Genomic DNA, 24,823 nt, shown 5'->3' with positions numbered 1-24,823 from the left:
GCCATGTTGATGGAGTTGAATAGAGATACAACTGTGAGGGTTTGTCTGGACGATAAGGGACACCTGTCGGACATAGTGGAAGTAGAGCATGGAGTAAGGCAGGGGTCTTTGGGAGCACCTTTTGTTAGGCAGAATCATATGCAGTACCCTTAGGGACCACTGCACACAATTAAGACTACCTTAGGGACCACTGCACACAATTAAGACTACAAGTGGTAATACAATTTCACCTTTGGTACAAGCCTGTACTACACAGAAAGAGTGGTAGCAATGGCTGAGCAGCCAGACTTATCTCAAGAGCAAATGAGCAGTAGTAGAGATTACACAAAGGACTACAATTACTGTGACTAAAGCAAACACTGACTCAAGGTTTTTGGTTAAAAAATATAAGTACATTTATTTTTAAACCATCTGTTCACAATACACTTCACTTCTATTAAAATCAAACCACACTTCAAATATACTACACACAACCAATTCACCTTGTGCTGATAAATTCAAGGTAAGTACATTGGGTTTTGACAAACCGGTGTTGTGAAACAAAAGACGTTAACGGGAGTACATCCGCAATCACTTTTTGACAGTAATGACAGTTCGGTCTTACGTAAGCTAAGCGTACCCGCGGGAATAATAATAATAATAATAATAATAATAAGAAATGTAACCGAAGTCAAAACACACATAGCACATGAATTAACACAAGAGAATTGGGGATAAAAATCATAGGCAATACTTTTGTCAAGGCAGATGGAATCAGAGGGCACCTTCTAACCAGTAGGTAAAAGTCAATAGGCCTGCGCCAGTGTCAAATGTAACAGGGATCCTGTTGCCGATGATCACACAGTTAGTACAGTTCACGATTCGAGATTGCCAGGATATTGTCACAAAGGGAAGCAAAAGTTATAAGAGGGAAGGAAGAAAAGGACAAGCCTTTGGTGAGGAAGGTTTCACCCCAATTCCTCGTAGTTGGACACAGTACCTTGTTCGATTGAAGTAAGCTGGTGCCACAGCAGTTGTTCCTGCAGACTCACGGTTCCTGGAGCTTCACTCGTGGGGACAGGAAAGACTGTCTGGAGCGATCTGCACTACACAGGGATGAGGCCAGCAGCAGCAAAGCAACGGTGAATAAAAGGTCCTCTCCTTTAAAACAGGAGAGGCTCTTCAGATGGCCATCCGGACCACTACAGCTGTGTGCCTCGATTTCGACCAAGAAGAGGATCCTCTGGCTGTGGAAGATGAGCTGGTTGATCCCACCAGGCTCAAGGGAAGAAGACTCCGGACTGGATTTTCTGTCGTTGAAGGATAGATTGCTTTGGACTGCAGCAGGGCTTCACCAGAACTCGGGAGTTGCAGCAGCCGTCGTCTTCTCTGCTTCTTTTTGGTTCTTGCAGTTCCAGTGGCGACTCTGACTTCCAGCCCAAGAGTCCTGCCTTTTATGCCAAAATCCCCCATTCACACAGCCTGGCTGTTAATCACTCAGCAGGGGGGTTGTGCGGCCCGGACAACCACCTCAGCCAATCAACACAAAGTGCGACTTGGGTCTCCAAGGAGACACTGTACAGGGGGTGACTACACCCCTCCCTCACATTCAGCCCACCTAGACAACCAGACACCAAAGGAGGGCTTCTGGACAGAAGCCCACCAAAGGTGGACGAACAAAGAAGGCAAACCTGGTTTGGCGTGAAAAGAAAACACAAGGAGGACTTTAACAAAAAGAAATGGCGACTAAACCCGACTGGAGCCAAAATAAAAAGTATTTGGTCAAGCAGGTTTATGTTTGAGGCTAATACAATAGCCTAAAACAGTACCACGTTTATATAGGATAATCGTGGTAGAAAAGTTAGGGTAGATACCACTGCCACCAGCCAAGTCTAAATTTTAAGAGAGCAAAACAAAGCTCAAAGAGGCACAGACAAAAAGGGGTAGAAATTAACCCATTCCAATACTCCATGTAAGATGGGGTGTACTGGGTCTGTAGTTTAAAGTGACTATATAACGTTAATGGCAACTTTACATGTTTCTGGGGGACTGTAGTCAGCCCCATAAAAATTGAGTCTGGGAAGTCTCAAAGACAACCCTGTGTCACTGCACTGAAGGTGCTGTGTAACACGCACAAAAAGTGGTGGGGCTCATGGAGTGGCTCCAGAGCCCAGGATCACACAAAAAGTAGAAATACACATGGCAAAACACTTGTAAGAGTGGGAAAAAGGCTCACACTCTTACCAGGTTGAAAAAAATAAACCCCAGAAATCCAGCAAAGCTGCTGAGGGACTCGCTAGGTGAGGGAAATTAGCCATAAATGAGAATTCTCCCTAACACCTTTATTCTTCAACCTCTTCCTGTCAGACATGGGGCAATAACTAGAGCCTGCCGCATTGGACAGTCCAATCGTTAATGGAAATAATATCTTTTGGCTGGCCTATGCGGACGATATCGTACTGTTAGCTAGAACAGCCATAGGCCTCCATAGACTCATGACCAAACTGGGAGAATACACTGAGAAAAATGGCCTGGTCATAAACCCATTAAAATCGAAGATACTAGTCTTTAAACATCCAAGGAAGATAATAAGTTTTGATAGTTGGTCCTTGAACGGGCAGACAGTGCCGCGAGTCAATGAATTGCTATACCTTGGCTATAGGATCTATGCTAGCCCGACCAATTTGGAGCTTGACATTCTTACTAAAGCCCAGGATTTGATACCTCACATGAAAAAGATCAAGATGAGGTACTGCAAATTCGCCATTCTGCCGATGATAAAATACTATGTAGCCAAAATAGTATCGGTCACCTTGTATGGTTTAGAAGCCAAAGCATTGCTTTGGAACATAAATTGGCCTAAAATAGAAGGCAGAATATGGAAAGACTCCCTTAACCTTCCCCCGAGTACCCCGGGTTGGAACCTACGGTTTGAATTAGGTTTCATATCATTAAAGTGTCAAGTGGAGTGGAAATTAGCTTCACTCTACCGAGAGATAATAAACCCCAGCCCAGGATCCTTGTACGAGGACATCAGAGTACATCTAAAAAGCTCAAAATCGCGCATCTAAAAAGCTCAAAATCGCGCATCTTGACCGGGTTGGAAGATTGGTTAAGATATATCCTGCATAGGACACTTTTAGACCTAGAGACCCTGATCGCCAACCATCTCAAGGTAAAACGCGACTTAGCTATGGTTTCGATCCAATCCATGCTTTCTAAGGTGAGAAGTTCCATTCCATGCAACGCGTTCCTGACGGCGGAAGAAAATGTAGGTTCCCTCCCCCGCTATTTAGAAAAATATCCTATCCCAAGAAAAAGGACTAACTTTATGCGGGTAAGACTAAATATTCTTCCCACTGGTGAAATCCTGGCCATACGAAAACAGGAGGAGAATGCAGCCAAACTCTGTCAGATCTGCGCCAACCCAAGACTACAGTCACTCGCCACATTTTAATGGAGTGCGAAGGTACTTGGGCCTTGAGGCTGGCTAAGCTAAGAAGATTTACTGCTAGGGAGGAGGGAATTCTATCAGAGCACTTATGGGAGAGAATGATCTCAGGACAAGAAGTACAGCAAACTGCAGTGGTGGTAGAAATCCTGAAAGTTTCGACTCATTACCTAGAGTCGAAGGGAAATGGTTACTGGAAGGGTAATTCTATGTGGGGAATTTGAAGTTAAGTCATATCCCTAGGAAAACGGGGTAGCCTGGGACCCCCTCTGTATGAAGAGATTAAAGGGAACATATGGGGATACTATCTCGCAGTATTAAGTGGGAGTCAAAGTAGTATTGTCCCAGGCTAAGGTCGCGGTTGTAATTCTCCCACAGTGATCTAATGAACCATGGGTATTGTTTTTATTGAAGGTTTTAAGTGGAAAGATGTTATTAATTGTAGTTTACTTTTTCTTTTTTTCTATTTATCGTTTTGTACGATTATGAAATTGTAATGGTTCTAATGCTAGGTTTTGTTGTGAACCATATACAATTAAAAAAAAATTTTAAAAAATCTTTGGGCATGTTATAGATGTCATCAGTTAGACGGAAGAACGCTGTTATGCCGACTTTCCTTCATTCGTAGTATTTTCTGCTAATTTTGCTCCTTGTCTGTGCAAGGCATTGTGGGCAAGACATATATATTATCATGTATAAATCATGATATATATATATGCAAATCGTGTAATTGAAAGTTCTTTTATGTTTAAGAACATATTACCTATCTAGATGACATTGCTTAACTGCATTTTCAATTACCTAGATCAGCACCAAGTCTAAAATAATTTAGTTCAATTATTGAAGTACATTATGTTCCATTTGTTTTGTCAGTCTTTTTTTCTTTTCCGTTTTGTACTTGTACAAAGAGGTCTGTATTGCTTCTGTTTTCTTTTTCCTGTTTGGCCCTAGTTTACTCCTTGCCTGGGAACTCGGCACAGCCTTTTTGAACTAGGTCTACGACTTGAACCACCGATTTGCGTCATTGCAGTAGGTTCGTGTCTGAGACAACCTGTGCCCATTTTACTCTCAGACAGGTCTTTGTATTGAAATTGCAGGAAACTGGAGTGGGTTTTGCACAAGAACAATACCCTATTATGACACTGGCATTCAAACATACCTACGTTCTGCCAACGGGTGAAAAAAAGCCTGGCAGTTCTTTCCAAACCTATCAGAACAATATGACACTCCAAAGCCTGCTAGAAATAATCGGTGGGATGTTGGGAGATGCAACTTAATGTCTGGAGTGGTTGCAGTGGAATTTGGGCAGAACAGAAAGTGGGAATATTTATTTTCGTTGTTTATCAGTGGCTCGCCTAGATATAGAAAGCCGCTGTCCTATTCGTTGACGCATGTGGCGAGTTTGGAGTCAGTCCGACATGAATAGTTGGCAAGTCCAAATTGATCCTGGCAGGTGTCTATTTTACTGAAATGAAAAACACTGTCTCCGTTTACCGTACTTGAATACATGAGTAGCTTTGTTGGTAAGTATAGAGGCTGAACATTTAATTAGGTTTGAATTCCGAACTACTCGAATAACTTTCAGAATGATTTTGGGCCTTATTGTCTTCCAGTAAATGGACATCCAGCTTTACTAGTTCATGAAACCTGATGTTGTTGCATTGACGTTTTGCTTCTGTGAGGTGCTTTGCTTACTGATCGTGATTAAACAGATTTGTCTGAGTTCTTTATTGTTGCCACACCTGACAACCCAATTAATATTGTGCTCTCTGTGGGGTTCATTTATGTGAGCCTAGAACATTTGAACATTTTTAAGATTGTCCTAGTTTTTTTAATAGTATTTAAATACTTTTTCCAGCAAATCAAAGCAAACAGTTGAACTGCATCCTCTGAAGGGGTCTGTATGTGTTCATAACATTATATGTGGTCTTTGTTATTCAATCATTGGTGCTGTAAAATGTTTTGCAAAACGCTCATTCCTTTAAAAAGAAAACATATTTTGCAGTTGTTTTAATATGTCTTACAACAAGTTGTATGCTTCGAAATTTCAGAACACAAACATTTTACTCTTGCTACTGAACCTGTGCTTGAGCTGTCACACAATCCTCATGTCCCATAACTGGAATCCTTCCTGGCAAAATGTGAACTGTGTGGCTGTAAATTTCCACCAATATATCTTGGACAACCTTCTTAGAGATAAACAAGTTTGGCTCTAGATGAGGATGCAGCATTGAAACTGCTACACTCAAGGATGCAGATGGTTGTGCCTTATCAAACCATTAAGAAGCCTACCACTTCATTCTTACAGCTCACATGTGACACGGTTGACCACGAAGGCCTACTTCAATTAATGCATATTGTAAACCTATATATTTTACATTTAAATTATAAGCTCTCACTTGTCTGACATGGCTGACTCTAAACCACCTTCCCCTCCCCCGGGCCCCTTTTTTTGTGTTTGTGTCTTTGTGCTACATGTGTATCTCATGTCTCTGCTGTGCAGGGTACAGAATATTGAATATGACGCACGTACCCAAGTTAAATGTTCTCCTTTCACATGAGGCCAGCGAGCACTTAATGTTTGGAGGGATAACTAAGCCTTTTATCCTAAGTGTGATAAATTGAGCAGTATTGAGATTATATTATGAGCAGGAAAAATGTCATGAAGCTCTGCGTTACAATTCATAGTTATTAAGGGAAAATGACAGATCCAGAAACTATGCAATGTGTTTCAGCAACCTGTGCAACAGGCACTTTGCATTTACCGGTTGGTAGCCTGCCTATGATCAAGATCTGTGGATTTTTTCATTGATCATGTTTCCTGCATCGCCATGCTTTTTCATGAACAAAAATAAAATGTGCCTGCCAATATGTCCTGATTAGTTTTTAGTAATGTTTCTTCAGGTGTTCTTCAGTAAAAAGCAAATTGCCATCTAGTTTATGGGTCGAGTGCATTTCTCGAAGGTTGAGTAGATGACCTACATTACTCGACCTACAGGTCTACTAGGTTTTTGAATATTTCTCAGTCTGCCCAGGCGGATGGGTTGGTTGAATGCTTCAATATTACCTTAAAAGGTGTCTTGAAGACATTGGTAGTGGTTGACAGCCATAATTTGGATATGATGATCCCTTGGGCATTATTCGCCATGAGGAACGCTTACCTGGGGTTCTCCCCATTCGAACTCCTATATGGACGTGATCCAAGAGACATCCTCGACATGTTGTGGGAGACATGGGAAGACGCCATCATACCGCTGTCTCAAAAGCACAGAGGATTAAAGAACATATAACCATCGTAAGACATTTAGAACATTCAAACCTAGCAAAGGTACAGGAAAATCAAAAAGCCCAGTTTGATAAAACAATACCCCTGTCATTTTCTATTGGATAGAAGGTATTGGTACTTCTAACAATAATGCTGTCCCGCTGGCATGGCCCATACAAGATCTTAGAGAGAATTGGCCCTTGTTATTATTGAGTTGCCCAACTCGAAAGACAAAATAAGACTCAAATATACTGTGCCAAATTTTTGAAGGAGAGGACCCAGTTGATTCTTCCTCCGTGGTAATGGACAGTTTATTGTCGGAAGAGACAGAGGAAACCAATTTAGTACACCTGACCTTCCACTAGAGCAAGACATCCGATGTCTTTTGGCCTAGTTCCGGGATGTCTTTAGTTGTGAACCTGGGAGAGTGAAAGGAGTCCAACATCACATCCGCACTCCCCCCGCAAAATGATCAACTCAAAACCATATGGTTTCTGGAATCTCCAATTCAACCTATAGACAATGCCCCCAAAAACAAAGAATGGTGCACCAACATACAAAACACCCTTTCTAACAAAATCTCCTCTCTTCAATGCTAAATTGTTTTTTTTTAAAAAGCCACACTATCACCCTTGGACCAACAAACACGTCAACCCCAGGAGAATAAGACTACCACACCCTTCAGATTCAAGACCATCTCCATAATCGACACAGAAAAAATAATACTCTCCCTCAAACTGCAAGGGCGACTCCTGCCCAGCACAAATAATAAAGGACGCAGCTAGGGACCTAGCTCCCTTTATCTCCAAGCTTATAAACTCCTCCTTTAAATCCAACACGCTACCCACCAATCTCAAAGAATCATGGGTCCTCCCATTACTTAAAAAAACAAACATTGGACCCCACTATCCCGACCAACTATAGACCTATCCCCACCGTGCCATTTTTACTTAAAATCCTAGACAGAGCTGCCTACATACAAATCCACGACTACTTGGAAGCTAACCACCTGCTTGGCTCATGGCAATCTGGCTTCTGTCCACTCCATGGCACGGAAACAGCTCTGCTAGACCTCAAGACACAAATTGAGGAACTAAAAGATAATGGAAAAATAGCCTTGCTCCTCCTCCTGGATTTGTCGGCAGCTTTCGACTTGGTGGACCATGCAGTCTTATGCAACCACCTCAGATCTGCCGCCAACTTCACCGATGCCATAGCCTGGGTCCAATCCTTCTTAGCTAATCGCACTATGCGAGTCTTTTCCACGTCCGACTCTGCTGACCCTATCAAAATAACGTGTGGTGTCCCACAGGCATCTTGTGTCTCCCCCACCATGTACAACATCTTCACCAAGCCTTTGTTTGACAAGTTGGACAGACTGGGTGTCACCTACACGAACTATCCAGACGACACCCAGATCCTCATACCCCTTTCGGGCGACTTCGAGGCAGACTCAGCCTTGGTGAACAAGATATACACCCTCATTCAGGCATGGAGGGCCTCCCATGGCCTCTGCCTGAATGACGATAAAACGGAGATACTAATCATAGGCGCTGAAGCCAACATCCAAAAACTAAGCCCAAACTACACATCCTTCAACATTTATAACCACCCTATCAAAGTGCTGTCTGTGGTTAAAACCCTTGGATTCTATCTGGACTCCTCCCTTACTCTCAAGAAGCAAGTCAACTCCCTTGCCTCTTCTACCACCTACACCTGCAAACTCATCCGCGCATCCAGACCGTACCTCTCCAGTGCTAGTTGTATCACTCTAGCCAATGCTCTTATGTCTAGGTTAGACTACTGCAATGCCCTGTACTCAGGAGCCAATAAATACATCAGACAAAATTCAAAGACTGCAGAACAATGCCTTGAGAGCAGCACTTAATATCCCTCACAGAGAGCACATCACCAAATTCAGGAAAGAGGTTAACTGGTTAAAGACAACGGACAGAATCCTACTCAAAACAGCTTCCCTCACCTCTAAATGTCTAAACAACGTAGCTCCCCCGTACCTAGTGGAAAGAATCACGAGGAAAACATCCACGCGCCCCACGAGATCTGCTCACACCTTTAAATTAGAGACCCCTAGATTCAAACGCTTGACGGTGGGAGGAACTAGTTTTCCCGTCAAAGCGGCTCACTGCTGGAACAAGTTAGCACTCGAACTCAGAACTGAACAACCGTACCCTAAATTCAGACATAAGATACTTAAATGGCTGCGTGCCAATGACACATAACTTGACTGACACCCAGCCTACTTCTACCTTGCTCATACCGAACTATCTGCTTCCATGAACTTTCTTGTACTTGAGACAGCTGAGCATGCATCACCACCTACCTAGCCCATATGATACCTAGATTTATGAGCCTGACTTATTTACCTGATTATATATCTGGCTGTTTAGACAACTTGCTAGAGTGCCCTGGACACCTCTAAGATATGCCCTGTACTGGTACATATGTTTGTATATAGTATATATTCTTGTATATATTTTTTGCCTTAGTGTGTTATTTACTCATGCCAAATACTGTAATAAGCTTAAGATTTCTTGTACACTGTTGCGCCCGGCTACCCAAGGGTTTGGCGCGCATTACCAAATAAACAAACATACATATCGGATCCCAGAGCTAAGGAAGGAAATAGTCCTCCAAGAGGTGGAGAAAATGTTGGCCGCTGACATAATAGAACCTACAACATGCGTGAAACTGTAGATCACTGTGCTTACCGTTTGAAGTTAGTTGAGCCTGCTTCCAGTGAGGGCTTCTTAAAATATTGTTCTTCCGTCTTGGCATTTTATAGAGTGAATTTACAGTAAGAACCAGTATCATGCAGGCGCTAGGTCTGAGATGGAGATTTACTCTGTGTAGATACATATGTCTCAAGTAATGAATGATAAATCAACACTTTTTGTTTTGTGTGTTTTTATTAGTACACATCAACCGACACGTGTTTCGACCTGACGTGGGTCTTTTTCAAGGCTTGTGCAGTGCGTGCGAAATTGTATATGAACGGTGAGCTCAGATGTTGGGCTTGTGTTGATTAACAATCTAGGGGCCTTGGGACCGCTCATCTGTATGCAGAGGCCCCTTGGCCCCCAGGTTTTTAATCAACAGGAGCTCAACATCTGAGCTCACCATTCATACACAATCTCGCATGCACTACACACGCCTTGAAAAAGACCCACGTCGGGTCAAAACATGTGTCGGCTGATGTCACCACCTTCCACCCTGCTGCCTCCCCTCCCCCCAGGGAGAAGGATGACCATCCAAGATGTAGAACATCACACCCATTCTAGCCTCTTCTTGCACTGCTAATCACAGTGTAGAGACCAGGTCTATGTGTTGCAAAGTAGACTATCTCAAAGTACTGGAAAGTACTGAGGCTAAAAATATTGGGAACATAGCTAACTAAAGTACTGGGACAAAGGAGCACTGAAGAACCATAGTAAGAAGGAACTGCAGCGGTATAGACTTGATCCCGCTTACGCAATCAAGACCAAAGGACAACTGGTCAACTGGTCCTGGTTGGCTGTCTCCCCTTCAGGCAGAGACTGTGAAGCCCAGGAAGCACAGAGGAGACGGAAAGAAAGCCCGAAAGGAGCTGTGAGCGTTCCACTCCCGAAGTGAAGCAGACAATTAGACTCCTTTACTCGATGGCGTCCAGGCGATACCAGGAGGCTGGCAGATGGTTATGTGAATGCAGGAAGCAGCGTCTATGCAGTCACACCAAGGCGATCCACAAGGCAAAGGAACCAAGATGCAGAGAAGCCTGTGCGACACACCGAGCAGGACCCCAGGAAGAACCGGCCACGCATCCCGGATGCAGACCAGGTAACTAGAGAGGCGCGCGGACCGGCAGGGGGATGGACGGTGCAGGAGGCACAAACCATGTACCGAGATTACGAGCAGGACCATCTTCCTCATGTCAGCACTTGGCAGGCGGAGCAGACATGAGACATGAGAGGGGAAGAGAAAGCAGGGTTGAGGACCCAACCCAAGAGTGATGAGTCATATTCTGCGTTGCAGTTCTTGGCAGGGAAGTGAACCAAGTGGGCTAAACCAAAGAAGAGAGTAACCATGGTCCGACCCTCGCACTCAGAATTGGGTGTTGTAAGTGTGAAACCTAATGAAGAGAAGACAAGAGGAATGGAGTCACCCCCCCTGGTTATTGGAGACTGTATCATAACTGCGCCAGGAGAAGGGAGTCTTTGTCCTGGTAACGTGGACTGTGAGGAAGGTCCAACAAGCCTAGGAAAGGGAAGCATTTGCCGGGCTTATGAAGTAACTGCTATTCTAGAACTTTGTGACCTTGGGAAGGGAGTCATTCTGCCGGATCTATTGTTTTGGAACTTTGTGACCTGGGGAAGAGTCATTTCGTCAGGTTAAGATTGAACCCCAGGAGAAGGAAGACATTCTCCTGGGATCAGCACAGTGCTTTATTTATTAGTGTGTAGTGCAAGGGCCAGAAGTAGGGTTTTCTTGACACAGGATGGTTGACAATTTTACTTTAACAGACCCCTTCGATCTTAAGTTGAGGAAGGGAAACCCCTCTTAGAAATGTTTACTAATGAAAGTCTATATCCCCAAATATGCCTTCTTCAGCATCCTTACACAATGTTATATAACATGCCTAAAGATTCAGCCTTATGCTTCCCTGCTTGCGTTACAATAAACCAAAGGCATATAAAAAAGGAGGAAGGCGGGAGAAAAAAAAAGGAAACCAACTCAACAATCCACTTGCACAGTAAAAGTTATAGGATTTAGTTGTGCCTCCCAACTGTTCAACCGGACCTAGAGCCTAATTGAGTGCCCGGAACAACACACTGCCTTTTGGATCTACAGATGACTCGAGTAGAACCTCCTTAATTCAATTCAATTGGAGATGCTGCATTATGTGAGGTCTGTGGAAAGGCGATTTCAAGATCTTTGGTTTATTGCAGAATGGGTGACCAGTTCAAATGTATTTAGGGATAGTAGTTGATCACACTGAGATTCTTTGCAGGGCTGTTGCCCACATTTGTATCCACCAGTAGACTATTATTGGGCCCCCAGGGTCCTTCCAGAATGGTGCCAAGGTCGTGTATGCTGCCAGTAAGTAGTGTGAAATGAGATCTGCAATGGTCCCCGAAAGAGGGCAGGACTTTTCAGTGGAGTACCCCAGTATTATTACTTTCTAGTTGGAGGGAAGCTGGCATCCTGTAATTTCCTTTAGTTTAGAAAGATTTCCTTGCAATATGAGAGTCATGGGGCGGCTCCACCACATGTTGCCCTGCTGACTGCAACCTCCACAGCAAAGGAACGAGGAGCGTGGGAAGATATTGTGTAACCTTTGGGGCATCATGTACCATCGCCAGCAGATCTTGTATGCGCCCTCTTTGAGATGAGTGCACCTTGAACTTCTGTGGGCCCTGCTCCAGGTATGTTGCCAAGAAACTTGTGAGATCGACAGCTCCCTCTTCCATCCCGTCATGTAGGGAAGCCTAACATCTGAATCCACACACTAGTGTCTGTAGCACCTGCATTGTTAATTCCAGACCAATAGGATTTCTTCTTCCTCATGCTCGCACATCTCCATTCGGGATCCGGTGCATTAGCTGAATGTATTGGAAGTGTTCAGACTAAGGAAGAACACATTTTTAGTAGAATTCTTCAAAAGACAGTGGGACACCTTTTTCATAGAGCTCCCTTAGAACCAAGCGATCACCCTGCTGCTTATTTTTTGTATGCCTCTAGTACCAAACCGGGGGTCAATTCTGGGATCTGCGTGATGGGTGGCTCGAGTCGACTGCAATGTCAAGTGGCCTAAGGGCCCTATCCCAATGTGTGATACCATCTTTGATGTTTGCTCAAAGATTTTAGCGGCGAGGTGCCAGTGGAAAAAAACACACGTGGTTGAGGGGCTACTCCATCCTTGTTGGTGCCAGTGTTTTATCCTTGCTGCAAATAGAGCGTGGAGGTGAAAGCAGTTTTGAATGGCAAGGTTTGCCTGTAATTTATAGTTCTATAATAGAAAGAAAATATAAGGTGCGAATTATGTTGCGCAACTTGTCGTAAAAATGAATGTTTTAGCAATCAGCTATTAGAAATTTCTATGGGCACAGCGGGCAGTGCCAGCACATATGACCAGCAACAATCAATCAAAGCATGGCCACAGAATTATTGTTAACATCTTGTAATTGATGCAGTTGCAGGAAATAATGGCATTTGATATACCAATAGTGGCCCTTGCCTACCTAAGCTGAAAATCGGACTAGCTTAGAACTCGTTGCTTGGGCATGATCAAGTTGCACAGTTCATCCACTGTCCAGTTGTAGCAGAATGCACTTGTCCCGTGTTCTGAAGGAAATGTGCGTGTGCAAATCCCAGGCCATGCATCAATTTAACTTCATATATGGGTCTCGTGTATTTCCAAGACAACCCGCCATAGTCGTATGTGCTGCTAGCTAGATTCCCATTATGTGTGTATGTTCATTTCGCACTGAGGCAGCACACATAGGTTGCGTAATAGGCTAATTTGTGTGTACTTTTAAGATGGCATACTTATTTCAATGTAGTGCACAATATGTTACTGGGTCTTTGCTATTGGTGACGTGTGTGGCTTGCATGTCGACTGTAGCCTCATTACATTCTTTTTTTTCCTTTTTTTTTTTTTTTTACAAGCACAGTAGTAAACCTACAAGAAGCTGTTTTTTTAATCTTTGAACGTGCGGTAGAAGACCACATTCTTAATTTCAAATAGTCTATAAAAAATAATGGGCTACCCGGGGTATTGGAAACTCCAGTTAAGTGAGTGTTTCATCCCCCTTTCGTTTCCTTTTCCTATCGGAGGTTAATGTGGGCACTGCAGCTGTCAGAGGTGGGAATGCATCTGGATTTTGTTAGCTTCCTGGATGATCTGATCTCATCACAGTGGAAAGTGGGATTCCCCAGGTGATGGAATATATGCTCATCATAATCCCCCAGCAGCCCTCTCACCCCCCCCCCCTCCTTTTATGTTTGGGACAGTGATCTGATGCGACGCACATCAAAGCCATGCCGTCCTAATTAATAGTCTGTGGCTCCACCTACCTGCTGCAGCTCACCAATGGCAAGCGGGAGCGAAGCATGCACCGTATTGATTAAGGCTGATGCCAGTGGGGGAACACAGTGTCCCTTGCCACCGGAGCCTGAGATTTTGGGAATCCAGCGTTGCTGCTTTGGTGGACAATTTGATTTATGTTTTGGGATTTGGAATTTCTCTTCCGCCTGTGTTGGCTGATCGGGTAGGTAACATCATGTTTTGCAAGAGTGCGTGTTGTTGCTGGCAAATGCAGGTCGGGAGGGGAGTCGATTGAGCAAAGTTGTTTTTTAGGATCTGTGTGAAAGCATGGTTTGCGTTCAAAAAGACCTTCCTGTTTAGTGATGGCCTCGAATTCTCTGCTTGGTGTCTGCGTGTGGTTGGTGGTGAACGAGTTGTTGAATTAAGCCTGACGTGACTTGCAGAAGGTCCTCTTGGCATGCACTCTGTGCATCGACTGTGCTCGGAGAACGAGAATTGGCTATATGCGCTTGGCGAACCAATCCATATTTTGGCAGCAGGTCTGTTGAATAGTATCGATTTGACTGCATCGCTGCCTCGGTGAAACCGAGTAGACGAGAATTGGATGGCTTTTCGCCCAGTTACTTTCTCAGATGTTGGACGTTTCAAACATGAACATCATTGGTTCAATAGCAATGCATGATTATAAACCCCAAAAGTGTGAAATAGCTTTTTAAAAAGAAAAAAAAAATCAATTATAAAATGTGTGCCCGATTCCCTAATGAAGTAAAACAAATTACCTCAATTAAAACCTAACCGCCTTGGGCTTCTAACGAGCACAACTTTTACTAAGTGCTATGATTAAACTGTCCATGCCTTACAGTCGCAGATCTTTACAGCTATTTAAGAACAAAAGGATCGCTCTGTGGAGAGCAACACCCCTGCGGCGAAGAAACAACCCTCGCCAGTGGGTGCCTGCAGGACATTCGCTTCTTTAAAGGGAGTACTCGCATCTCCTGTATAGCAAGGCGTCTTCAACCCTTGCAGCCATTCGCTCGCGATTAATGCATCCACTTGACATGTCGCACACAATCGTGTTTTTATTTCGTTTACGCTAAAGCTGCGATTCTTGATGTAGATGGTTCCACTCCCCCCGACCCCTTAACAGTTGGTAGTCCGCTCAGAAAAACCCGACATGTGTAGGCTTTGTGCAGCGCAATGTAAGCACGAGTGTGATGCGGTGTAGACCTGTGGTGAATTACGCTACCTGCAGACTCCATGCGCGTTGCCTTGAGAGACTGGCGCAAGTCGCCGGTCTTGGTCTGTGTTGATATTGCGATCCCTCCTGCACCCCCCGAGTGGTTTCGATTTTTTCCACCTTTGCTACCGAACCCATTGGACGAGACGGTAAAACGGAGACGCCGCAGTGGCCGGTATTACAGCAGAGCCCTCCTTCGCCAGCAAAGGACATCGCCTTTCGGTACGTATTGCATTAATACGGAGATAAGATCGCATCGATGCACACGGCCGCCAAGCAATGTCAAGTATGCTTGTTGTCGCTTTATTGGTAAAAGACGTTATTTTTCAAGTTGCAAAAATAGAAGATTTGCCATTGACACAAATCCTCTTTCGTGATGTGTTGCGTTTAGTCTTTCGGGGGATGCTCTACCGCACGCCCCATTCCCACGCAGGATGAGGGTTCACGGAACCGTTGCTGCCGTGGCACCTGCGCTCCATTTCTCCCCGCCCGTGAGTGAAGCGCATTCTGCGCCTGGCTGCGATGCGTTGCGCAGCCTGCCTGCGAGAGTGGCCGACCAGAGACACCAGCTTCTTACCTTCACCTTGTTCACCTTGCGTGTCTGTCGCTGGACAGAAACTGATGAGCTGGCTGCGGCGCTCTGCTGTTTGATGCTGTTCAGGGTGGGTGCTTTCCATCCGCAGAGCCGTCTCTGCAGATCGTTTGACTGCTACGCCTGTTCCCTGTGCCCGTAAAGTGAGCAGTGCCAATTCACAAGGAGCACGGTGCGCCACGAGGAGTGCCTCTCTGCGGAGGCGTGTGCGCACATGCCTATGTCCATGGAACAAAACTGCGCTGCCGTGTGACATATTTCATGAGTTTCGATTAATAACTTTGTTGCATCATTATTTTATTAATTGAAAATGGTCTCGCGTACGTGCACTTTTCACATCAGATTGGGTTCACTTAAATCCTTTCAACCTCCTACGCACCGCACACATGCACAAGCGCGGAAAGTACATTTCCTCTAATAAGGTTTGCATAGTTCTGTACTTGAAGGCACTGAAGTGTGCTTCTAATTTAAAGCAATACGCAATACTTAAGTTTGCAGTCATACATTCAATATTTGGACCAGAAGTAATTGCACATTTTATGTTTACGTTTGCAAGGCATAAAATAATCAGTGTCGCATAGCAATTTGCTATGCAATTCTGTAGGTTTGCTACTCAAATGAACACTTGTCTAGCAAAGTTAGCTATTTAGGTTGCCCTCTTCAATGAAAGCACAGCTCGCCCAGCATTCCTCTCTTGCCCTCAGTGCTCTCTTCCCCCTCTTTTCTCTATTCACTTAAAGTGCTAATTGAGGGAAAGTGCAGCAGTAATCCTCTCCTCCACTAAAGGCATGTGTAGGAGTGCTAGGGAAGAATTTCTTTTTCAAATAATTGCAAACCAGAAGTAATCCGGATGATACTTTTATTAAGCTTTCTATATACTATCTGGCAAAGACCAGTATGTGTTAACTTTATATCTTTCAAAAAGACAGTCGTGCAATTCCATTCCTAAAGTGTAAGTTGTTAAAAAATGCATAATTACAGTATTGATACTGTAAAACACTGCATCATCTCTATGCTTTACAGTAAAGTTTAGTTTATCATTTCATAGTGTCAACTAGATTTCATTTTGTTAAGATGCATCATGCCGACTAGTGAACTTTTGAAAATGTACATGATCAAATGCTTTTGATGGCAAACTTAGTTCTGTAACCTGCAGGTTGCATACATCTTGCAACTGGTGCTCAACCCATGATTGAACCCTACTCGACATTCTATATTATCACCCTGTTGCTTTATAACACGTACTCTGGGTGGAAGCAGTGTGCCAAACATAAAGCCTGTTCTTAGTGACTGGCACCATTTTACAGAAAACACATTTTAAATTTGTTGTCCACCGTTGCTAAGGGTTGAGTGCATTTCTTAGATTGGATAGGTAAAGTTACCAGACATGCATGTCTAGCTAAAGTTTGAAGAATTTGCAAGGCCTGACTCCTCTCAATAATGTCTTATTTCAGCACTATGCAAAACTGCTGTATTGTTGGTCATTTCATGTCTTTGGTACAAATAATCTCTGCTGACATTAATATTAGTACAACATTGCTAATCAAATGGGTCTGTTTGCTAATCAAAAATGTTTTAGTTAGCAAACTGTGCTAATCAATTGTTGAAAACTAATGTATGCCTTGTGTTTGAGTACTCTTAAACCTAAGGTACAGTAACTACTGTAGTTACACTTTTTAAATATAGCTGGCACAACGCGAAGAATGTGTGCACATAGCTGGTACGACTATATCTGTCAAATGGACCACTACTATTTAGTGCAGGTTACTGTGTTCAAACGATCTTAATGCATTCTATACACACTGGCCAGTTCAGTTCTCTCGAAGTGCTAATTGCAGAGTGTGGAGGACCCAGGCAGGGTTGATATTTGAAAGTCGATACATTAAAATAGGGTACATAGTCTTTTAGAAACTGTGGTTATTTAAAAAATGAGTTGCTCAAATTATCGGTCTATCTGCCCGCTTACTGGCTTAGCAAATTAAAGGAGAAGCTTTCAGTATGTGGGATGTTTCGAGTCTGAACTGAGCAGCTGCTAGCAGGAAGGGCTTTGTGCATCTTGTGAGAAATTAAAACCTCAGCCACTGGTAGAAGGCTGCTTTCCTGGTCAGGGCTGGGTCATTGCGTATTTCTTTTGTTAAGATTTGTACTTTTGTTTCACTGTCATCTATATTCATATTCACGTTATCCTCTCCTTTGGAATATTGGGTCTCCTCACTCAGTCCGTCCTTGCCTCCGTGATGCAATTCACACTCGTCTGCTTTCTCGCATCCCTTTCAACGCTCTCGTTGATTACAGACAGCCTTCTACTCTTCCACGCTTTCCCATTGCCAACACCTGTGTCGGTTTTAAACTTCCCAGCAGAAGTTGAATATTTCCAAAGACTAGAGCCCAGCGTTAGTTTCTTGTCTCTAGCCATCTTTATTACTCCCTCGGTCTTCCCCGTCTCAGTACTTACATGGGACGGGGAAGGCAGACTGTATTTGGCTGGAAAAAAACCTGGTATTTCTTCCTTTATGTTGCAATAAGCCATGCAGGTATGTTCTATAGTTGTCTGGGTGTCATGAGGAGTTAGGGTCTTCAGGTTATTTGACACTGTGGGATCCCTACCTCCTCATGTGATTCTCCTGCAGATAGCCACCCCAGGGTCAGTCGTGTAGCTTCTGCTTTTCCCTGGCCACATAGGGAGAAGCTTCCCCCCCAGAGAGTCAGTGACGACATTGTCAGAATTGTCACAGGCTCAGTTTTCCTTTGCCTTCAGTGCCTTTTGTCTTCACCTCTATGTAAGAGGTCTCTGGAATGGGTAGCACTCCCAACGGAGGTAAACAAATCTATCCTTTTTACTGGTGTCTAAAGATGAATTAAACACTGAGAGGTTGTCCTCCTTTTCCATAGGCAAAATGCCACTAGGGATTGGCTTAACGCAAGTCTGCTGTAAGGTGCCCAATCCCAATTTTCCAACAAGTGCCCTTTGCCCTATGGCATCGTAGACCCAACACCTTGATTTCAGGAAATGGAGGGGGTCAGGAATGGGAAGAGAACCCTTACAGAAAGCAAGATGACAGGGCTGTTTTCCCTCTCTGGCTACTCTAAACCTTTCCCATGCCTGTTCACTTCAAAAGCATTCCATTGCTTGGCACTCTGATGTGAGGCTGGCGTTGCCAGTGCTGCCCCTGAAGCACCGTTTCCAGGAGACCTCTTAGTGGAGGTTTCCATGCCTTGGGAGGGAAGGTGTGCCCCTTCCTAAGGCTGCAGCATCCAACCTATTGTTCCACAAGTGGACTGTGACCATACTTAATCAGTCCTGTCACATCTGGGTTCTGCCAAAAAAGCTGACACTGTTGTGTTATCGGATTGTCTTTCATAATTGGGTCGTTTGATCAGTCAACATGCCACAACCCTGTTGTGCATGGTGACTGACCAGCTGCTTGGGATGCACAGGTTACAGCAAAGCATATGTGTAATATGTGCATTGAGCATTTTCAAAGGGGGTGTAGCCCCTCCTTTCAGAAACCATTACAAGGGTCATTTATATTAAAACAAATAAAAAAAAAGATAGTGCTTTCACACCTGTGCCAGATGACATTCTGTCACACCCTGCTATTGAGTTTTTGGTGGCTTTTAATTGCGTGAATTGTACTATATTGTTGTCTAGATTAGCCAAGTGGGGTGGCATCTTCTTGGTCGTATTAAAACGCTTGTGACCTTGTATTCTGATAATACAGTTCAGGTTCGACTGAAAAGTAATGGTGGACTGAATAAAAAGTTCAAGGCTTACAATGGTCTTAAACAAGACTGTTAAAGCGCCAACTTTATTAAACCTTTATATGACGGATTTAGGAACAGCTTTAACTTCACCTGAAAACTTTCCACCTCTTTTGGGTGGCATACCCATTTTATGGCTAGGCTCTTTTGGGTAATACTCCACGTACCTTACAAAGACTGCTCAATACGTTAAATATATTCTCAAGATCTCAAGACCATGGCTTGAAGGTCAAGTGTGATGAAATGAATAATGCAATATTTAATAAAAAGCACGTTAAACATAGGCTCACATGGACTCCTAATGACACACAAGTGCTAGTAGCTCCAACATATACATAAAAGGGATAATGTTAAACAATGGTTTAAGTTAATATCATGCCATATATATTGGGTCGAAAGTGCAACAGCACATATTTCCAATGCGTCAGTTGAATGCAAAATATGAGGGCTATAGTCTTAGGCCTGTAGCAGAGGTGCATAAGCTTAAAATGAGTGCATGTGGTAGTAAACTGTGGGCAAATGGTGCCGCGCAGTGTTTTCTCTTTCTTTTGGCGTCTATCTCTTCATTTGGTTAATGTACGAATCTCTTTGTTTTTAGAATATAGATTTTCCAAAGTTATTTGGTCGGCTAGTCTCGATATCTGCTTCGTGTAGCTATTCAAATGCTTATGGGTTTTGTGCTATCATTCTTCCCAAATTTACGATAGTGCTTCTTGGGATATTTTTCGTGTCTTCTTGCTTATATCCTTGTGATTCAATGTTTCATCTATTCAGCTTGGCCTTGTTCAAATCACTCATTCCCATCTCTGGGTTTCTTGACACTATATTGTCTCTTTTAAGGCCCTGTTACCTTGACGGCCTTTCTTCAAGTCTCCTGGAGATTTGCCCCTTCTTCCCTAGCTATTTCTTTACACTTCATTCATTTTCCAACCATCGTTGTTTGTCGCACTCTGTATGACTTGGTCACTTCTACAATGCTCATTTACTGTTTGACTTTCCAAGTTACGTTCTCGAGAGTCCTTTCTCCTCCCACTACTTTGCTGCAGTGGCCTACTCCCTCTCACCTCTCCCGTTCTACCTGGTACCATTTTCCTTGTAGAAGAACATCACAGGCTTGACACTCCTTTCGGAGCCCTTTAGTGGCTCGGTCTCATGCTCCTTTGTTGCAGGCCCTCCAGGGGCTCAGCGCACTCTAAGGTATTTGGCTTCTTGGTGGCTCTTCTCAGTGCCTATAGTGGAAGCTCCGTTGTTCCTGCACACTCTCTGGTACTTGTATTCTCGGTTCTTGGAGGCAGTATGCATAAGTGGGTGGTAGGAAGTGGACAACGCTCCCTACACTTGGTGTGGTAGGCTGGGCGTTTTGCCGACCACGCTGTTGATGTGGTCATGCATGTACAAGTTGTAACTTTCCGTACCGGCAACAGTTCTCCCGTTGCTGTACTCATTTGATTTCCGGCATCTCTAGGGCTTCTGGCTTCACCTGAACTCACTGGTCCTGTGACTTCATTGTGCTCCGCTTCTGCAACATGTCACCAGCGTATCCTGCTCGTGCTTGTCATAAGATTCACTTGTCGAAGTTACATTCATCATCCCAGTTATATGCACGTCTCTATTTTGTATTTGTATTTATTGGTTTATAAAGCGCTTTACACCAAAGCGCTGTACAAGCGAACAACTTCACAAAACAGCAAGAAGAGCAATTAACTGAAAGGAATAGGGAAATTTAAAGAGATTTCCTTTTTCTCTGTGTCGCGATTTTGTTAACAGATTGTAGTCCAACATAAGGATGACAGATTAGTCTTTGCAGGCAGGCAAACCCTTATAGACAGTCTTGGGCTAAGGGAGTTTCTTAAGGGAAAGGGAGCATGCTCACCACATTAGCCTCAACATGGGTGGCTCCCCCTTATAGCAGAGGGATGTATATACCCTGTAAGTCACACTACTCAACCAACCTATCATTTCACTTCTGAATATATACCACCAAACAGGTGTTTTGAAATTTTTGTTGCAGAATGAGCAAGAACAGCATTTTGCTAACTTCAGTGTTCACTAAATCGGTGTCCTTCCAGATGTCCTGACCCAAAACCTCTACCTCGTGTCCGATGGCCCTTTCAATATAGTGCCACCAACAACATTGGTATTTTATCTATCTATATCGTTTTTAGTCGGCGCTTCTTGAAGGACTTTATTACATACATTGGAATTGGCCCATACCATAACCTGCGATTTTCTAGAACAAGATTCTTTTTGCTGGGTCACTGCTTTTCTGGCTGCTAATACAGCTGTGTTAGCCCGTGTGCTAGCCAATTGACACACGTTTTTGGACGAAGTTAAAAATATCACAGGACATATGGAGCATGTCAAGAATATAACTGTTGAATGGTAAACTGACCCAAGTCAAATGGTCGCGATATGCTTTAAACGCTGTTTTGAAGCAATAGATACTTTAGTACTGTGATGGGTACTCGCATTACACAAATGCATTTACATTTTCCCGAAACACAATGTTTTGAAATGAAGCTACAAAAGTTCCTTTTATCTTTCAACGTCTACCTTTTTTTTTAAACTTTAACTTTACAATCAAAAGAAACTTAGACGAGGGCGCTGGTTCTACCTCTTTAAATGCACAGAGCAGAGCAAACTGTCAGGAACTCCCGACAGTGCATTTTAATGGCAGATATCCACCTTATTTTCAGCATAGAAATGAATTGCATGCCGCCTTTGTCCAACACGATCACTCGTAATCTGGCATACATTGTGCGAGGATGAGGTATCTAGGAATGATGGAGTACAAAGGTTTTCAAAAGAGTAACTTTTCTTTCTCCATCATGGGCACCTCTGCAATTAAAAGCGAAAGAATAAACAACCAAGACAATTCCTCATGAGATGATATTGATGTCTCAGCAGATTAAATCTCCGTACTTGTCAGCCTAAAGCTGAGCTCCCCCTCGAAATATGCACAACTGTATGAAAAGGAAGGAAAGCGAAAGCTACCCTGGCGCGCGCTGGCTCTGAACTTGTCTTGTAAGTCACCATTGGTACCACTTTGTTCTATCGAGTTTGCTCAAGAGACCGCGCTATCCACTCGCAAAGTGTGGATTCCTCTACTTGTAATGGCTCTAAAATAGGTGTTTCTCAAGAGAAATATCTGTGTTACCTCTGGTAGAATGTGTTTCAGTGGCCCCAATAATCAGGCAGGATGCTGTCCACCTTCAGAAGGAGAGTTAAAATGGAGGTACAAAAAGTCTGGTTTACAAAGAAATCAGACTACCATTGGGAGAATCAAGGGGGCGTTATGAGGACCTCCTTGTAGAAAACATTCAGTCCTCCAGGTCAGCAGCATTCTTTTTTTCTCCCTAAATTTCTTAACAAAAGAAACTAATGGGCACCTGTAAGGCAGAATCCTGTGCAGTTCCCTTGGGGAACACTGCAAAAAGATTAAGACTACAGGAGTAAGCAGTAAACCCAATTGGTAGCAGTCTGCACCACCCAGATTTACCTGGTAGCTGTGGCTGAGCAGTCAGACTTCTCTCAAGAGTAAGGCAGTATGTAGAGTATACACAATAGGGCCAAAAGCACAGTGGAACACGCCAACACTGATCAGAGCTTTGTATCATAAGTATATCATTATTTATTTAACACACACTTTAGAAAATACACTAGCACCATAAGTCAAAGCAAGTTCAAAACACAATCAGAAAAGTATTTACACCTCCCTTACCAATTACTAGACAAGTCTAAGTTAAAACACCACTATTTGTCAAAACAGAGGTGAGCGTGTAACTTAGATGGCACTTCAATAATTAGGCTAAAGGGAGAGAAAAAGGCAGGTCATAAAAACAAAACAGTTCCCAACACTTTTCTAAGTTCAAAGCAAGTCAGTGAAGGCAGTATATACTGTAGAGCCAAAGTTCATAGGCCAGGCCCACTTTAAATGGAGCAAAGCGAAAAGTGCCCAGGATCACACAGTTTAAAATGCACTAAAAGTCTTTGAAGGAGGTTCAAAAGAGGTTAGGGTGATTCAAGAAGTAAAGTTAAAAGGTCTGGGGCCAAACCCAGTTGGAAAGCCAAGGATTTAAGGGTCGCCTTTAGCAATCCGAAGAAAGGAAGGCCAGGTGTAATACAGTACCTTAAAGAGAGAGGAAGCTCCAGCGGAGGCAGTCGTTCCTGGCAGTGGATGCAAGTCGTGGTTTCGACCAGGAGAAGAGTAGATATCGTTGAGGAGGAAACTTGTAGTCGTTGCACTGCCCAGGGAAGAGACCAGCCGCGGAGTTCGTCGGTAAAAAGGTGCGTTCCTTATATTCGCGGTCAAAGTGGTGAAGCTTGGCTATCCGGCCGCCGGGGAGCTTAGCATGGGCGATTCGACCAAGAGACATCTTTGGAAGGCGAAATGGCGAACTGGTTGATTCCACCAGCTCAGAGGGAGAAGACTCTTCCAGCAGAAGATCTCCTCTTGTCGGGAAAGTGGTGAGGTCGTTGCAGCAGGGGTCCACCGGTGGTGTCGTTGTTGCAGATGGCTCAGCTTCTTCCCTCTTTGGATTTCTAAGGTCCTGTGGCAACTTCTGAAGTTCCAGTCCCAAAAGCCCTGCTTTTATGCAGAGAAAACCCCATTCAACAGCTGTTACGCTCACCTGGATTCCACAGGGGCGTCGAACGAAGCTGGACAGCTGCGGTCTCCACCAGTGTGACTCGTAGCGAAGTGATGACCGACTGCACTTGCCCACTCACTTTCGTCTGCCTGGCCCGCAGGAATATTTTCCTAAAAGCAGGAAAGGGGATTAGCCACCCGTGGTAGAGCGGTTACACTAACACTATTTTCCCTGAAAACTTCCAGTATTCCCCTTCGTAAGGTCTCACCTTATTGTTTGGAAGGATGAACTCTCCATCCTGCATGGAGTGCAGGGGCGCTTAGAAGTTCAGTTACTTCACTGATCCGAACGTTTTTGGCAGAGTTCCAGACAACAATGACTCCGAGGTAAGTAGTGTGTAAAACTGAATATATAGCTCTTTTAGAGTTCAAATGTCTGTTAATTCACTCTTGCTCCTTTCACACCTTTTCCCTTGCAGCGTGATCCAAGGAGTGAGTTTGCCTCGAGGTAGCGCTTAGGTAAGAGTCAGTTTGTACCAAGCACTGTCCAGCTAGTAATATTGTTCCAAATGTAATTAACCAATAGTTCTCGATCTTCTTAGCAGGTGCGGTGCCTTGCCGAAAATGTCTGGCGTAGGATGGTGACCAGCGCCGCCTCGAGCGGTAAAATTCTGAGTAAGTATCTTGCGGTAAGTAAAAGAATGTCTTTGGCGGAACCCCGCTCACATTTGGTTTGTTCTCGTCTTTTCAGATGCTGATGTTTCGGGCGGAGATTCAACGGGTGCTGCGCCAGGTCGTGGAGATGCTCCGAAGACGGTGAGTATGGCGCGGCGCTGCAGCTGGCAATGCGACGCGGTTTATTTTAATGTCTTTTTCCTTTATCCACAGGTGCGGCTGCTCCAGGAAA

General features: G+C 44.0%; 1 protein-coding gene across 4 annotated transcripts in view; it reads left to right on the top strand.

Annotated features, from left to right (window-relative positions):
• SLC4A11 (solute carrier family 4 member 11) overlaps window positions 1-24,823 on the top strand; it is a 1,288,767-nt gene that overhangs the window by 65,588 nt on the left and 1,198,356 nt on the right. For 2 of the 4 annotated variants that reach the window (XM_069632246.1, XM_069632245.1), the window contains exon 1: window positions 14,980-15,196. The exons of 1 other annotated variant lie outside the window; for it this stretch is intronic. In XM_069632246.1, coding sequence (XP_069488347.1) covers window positions 14,995-15,196 — 202 coding nt within the window. In that variant the 5' untranslated portion in view covers window positions 14,980-14,994. Of the gene's footprint in view, window positions 1-13,877; window positions 13,961-14,979; window positions 15,197-24,823 lie in introns of those variants that run through there. One more of the 4 variants, XM_069632248.1, reaches the window with a different exon arrangement.

Source organism: Ambystoma mexicanum, chromosome 6q (genome assembly GCF_040938575.1).
Source record: "Ambystoma mexicanum isolate Mex_15411 chromosome 6q, UKY_AmexF1_1, whole genome shotgun sequence".
Classification (NCBI taxonomy): domain Eukaryota; kingdom Metazoa; phylum Chordata; class Amphibia; order Caudata; family Ambystomatidae; genus Ambystoma; species Ambystoma mexicanum.
The sequence above is the reverse complement of the archived record's forward strand: the minus strand, read 5'-3'. Positions and strand labels throughout refer to the sequence as shown.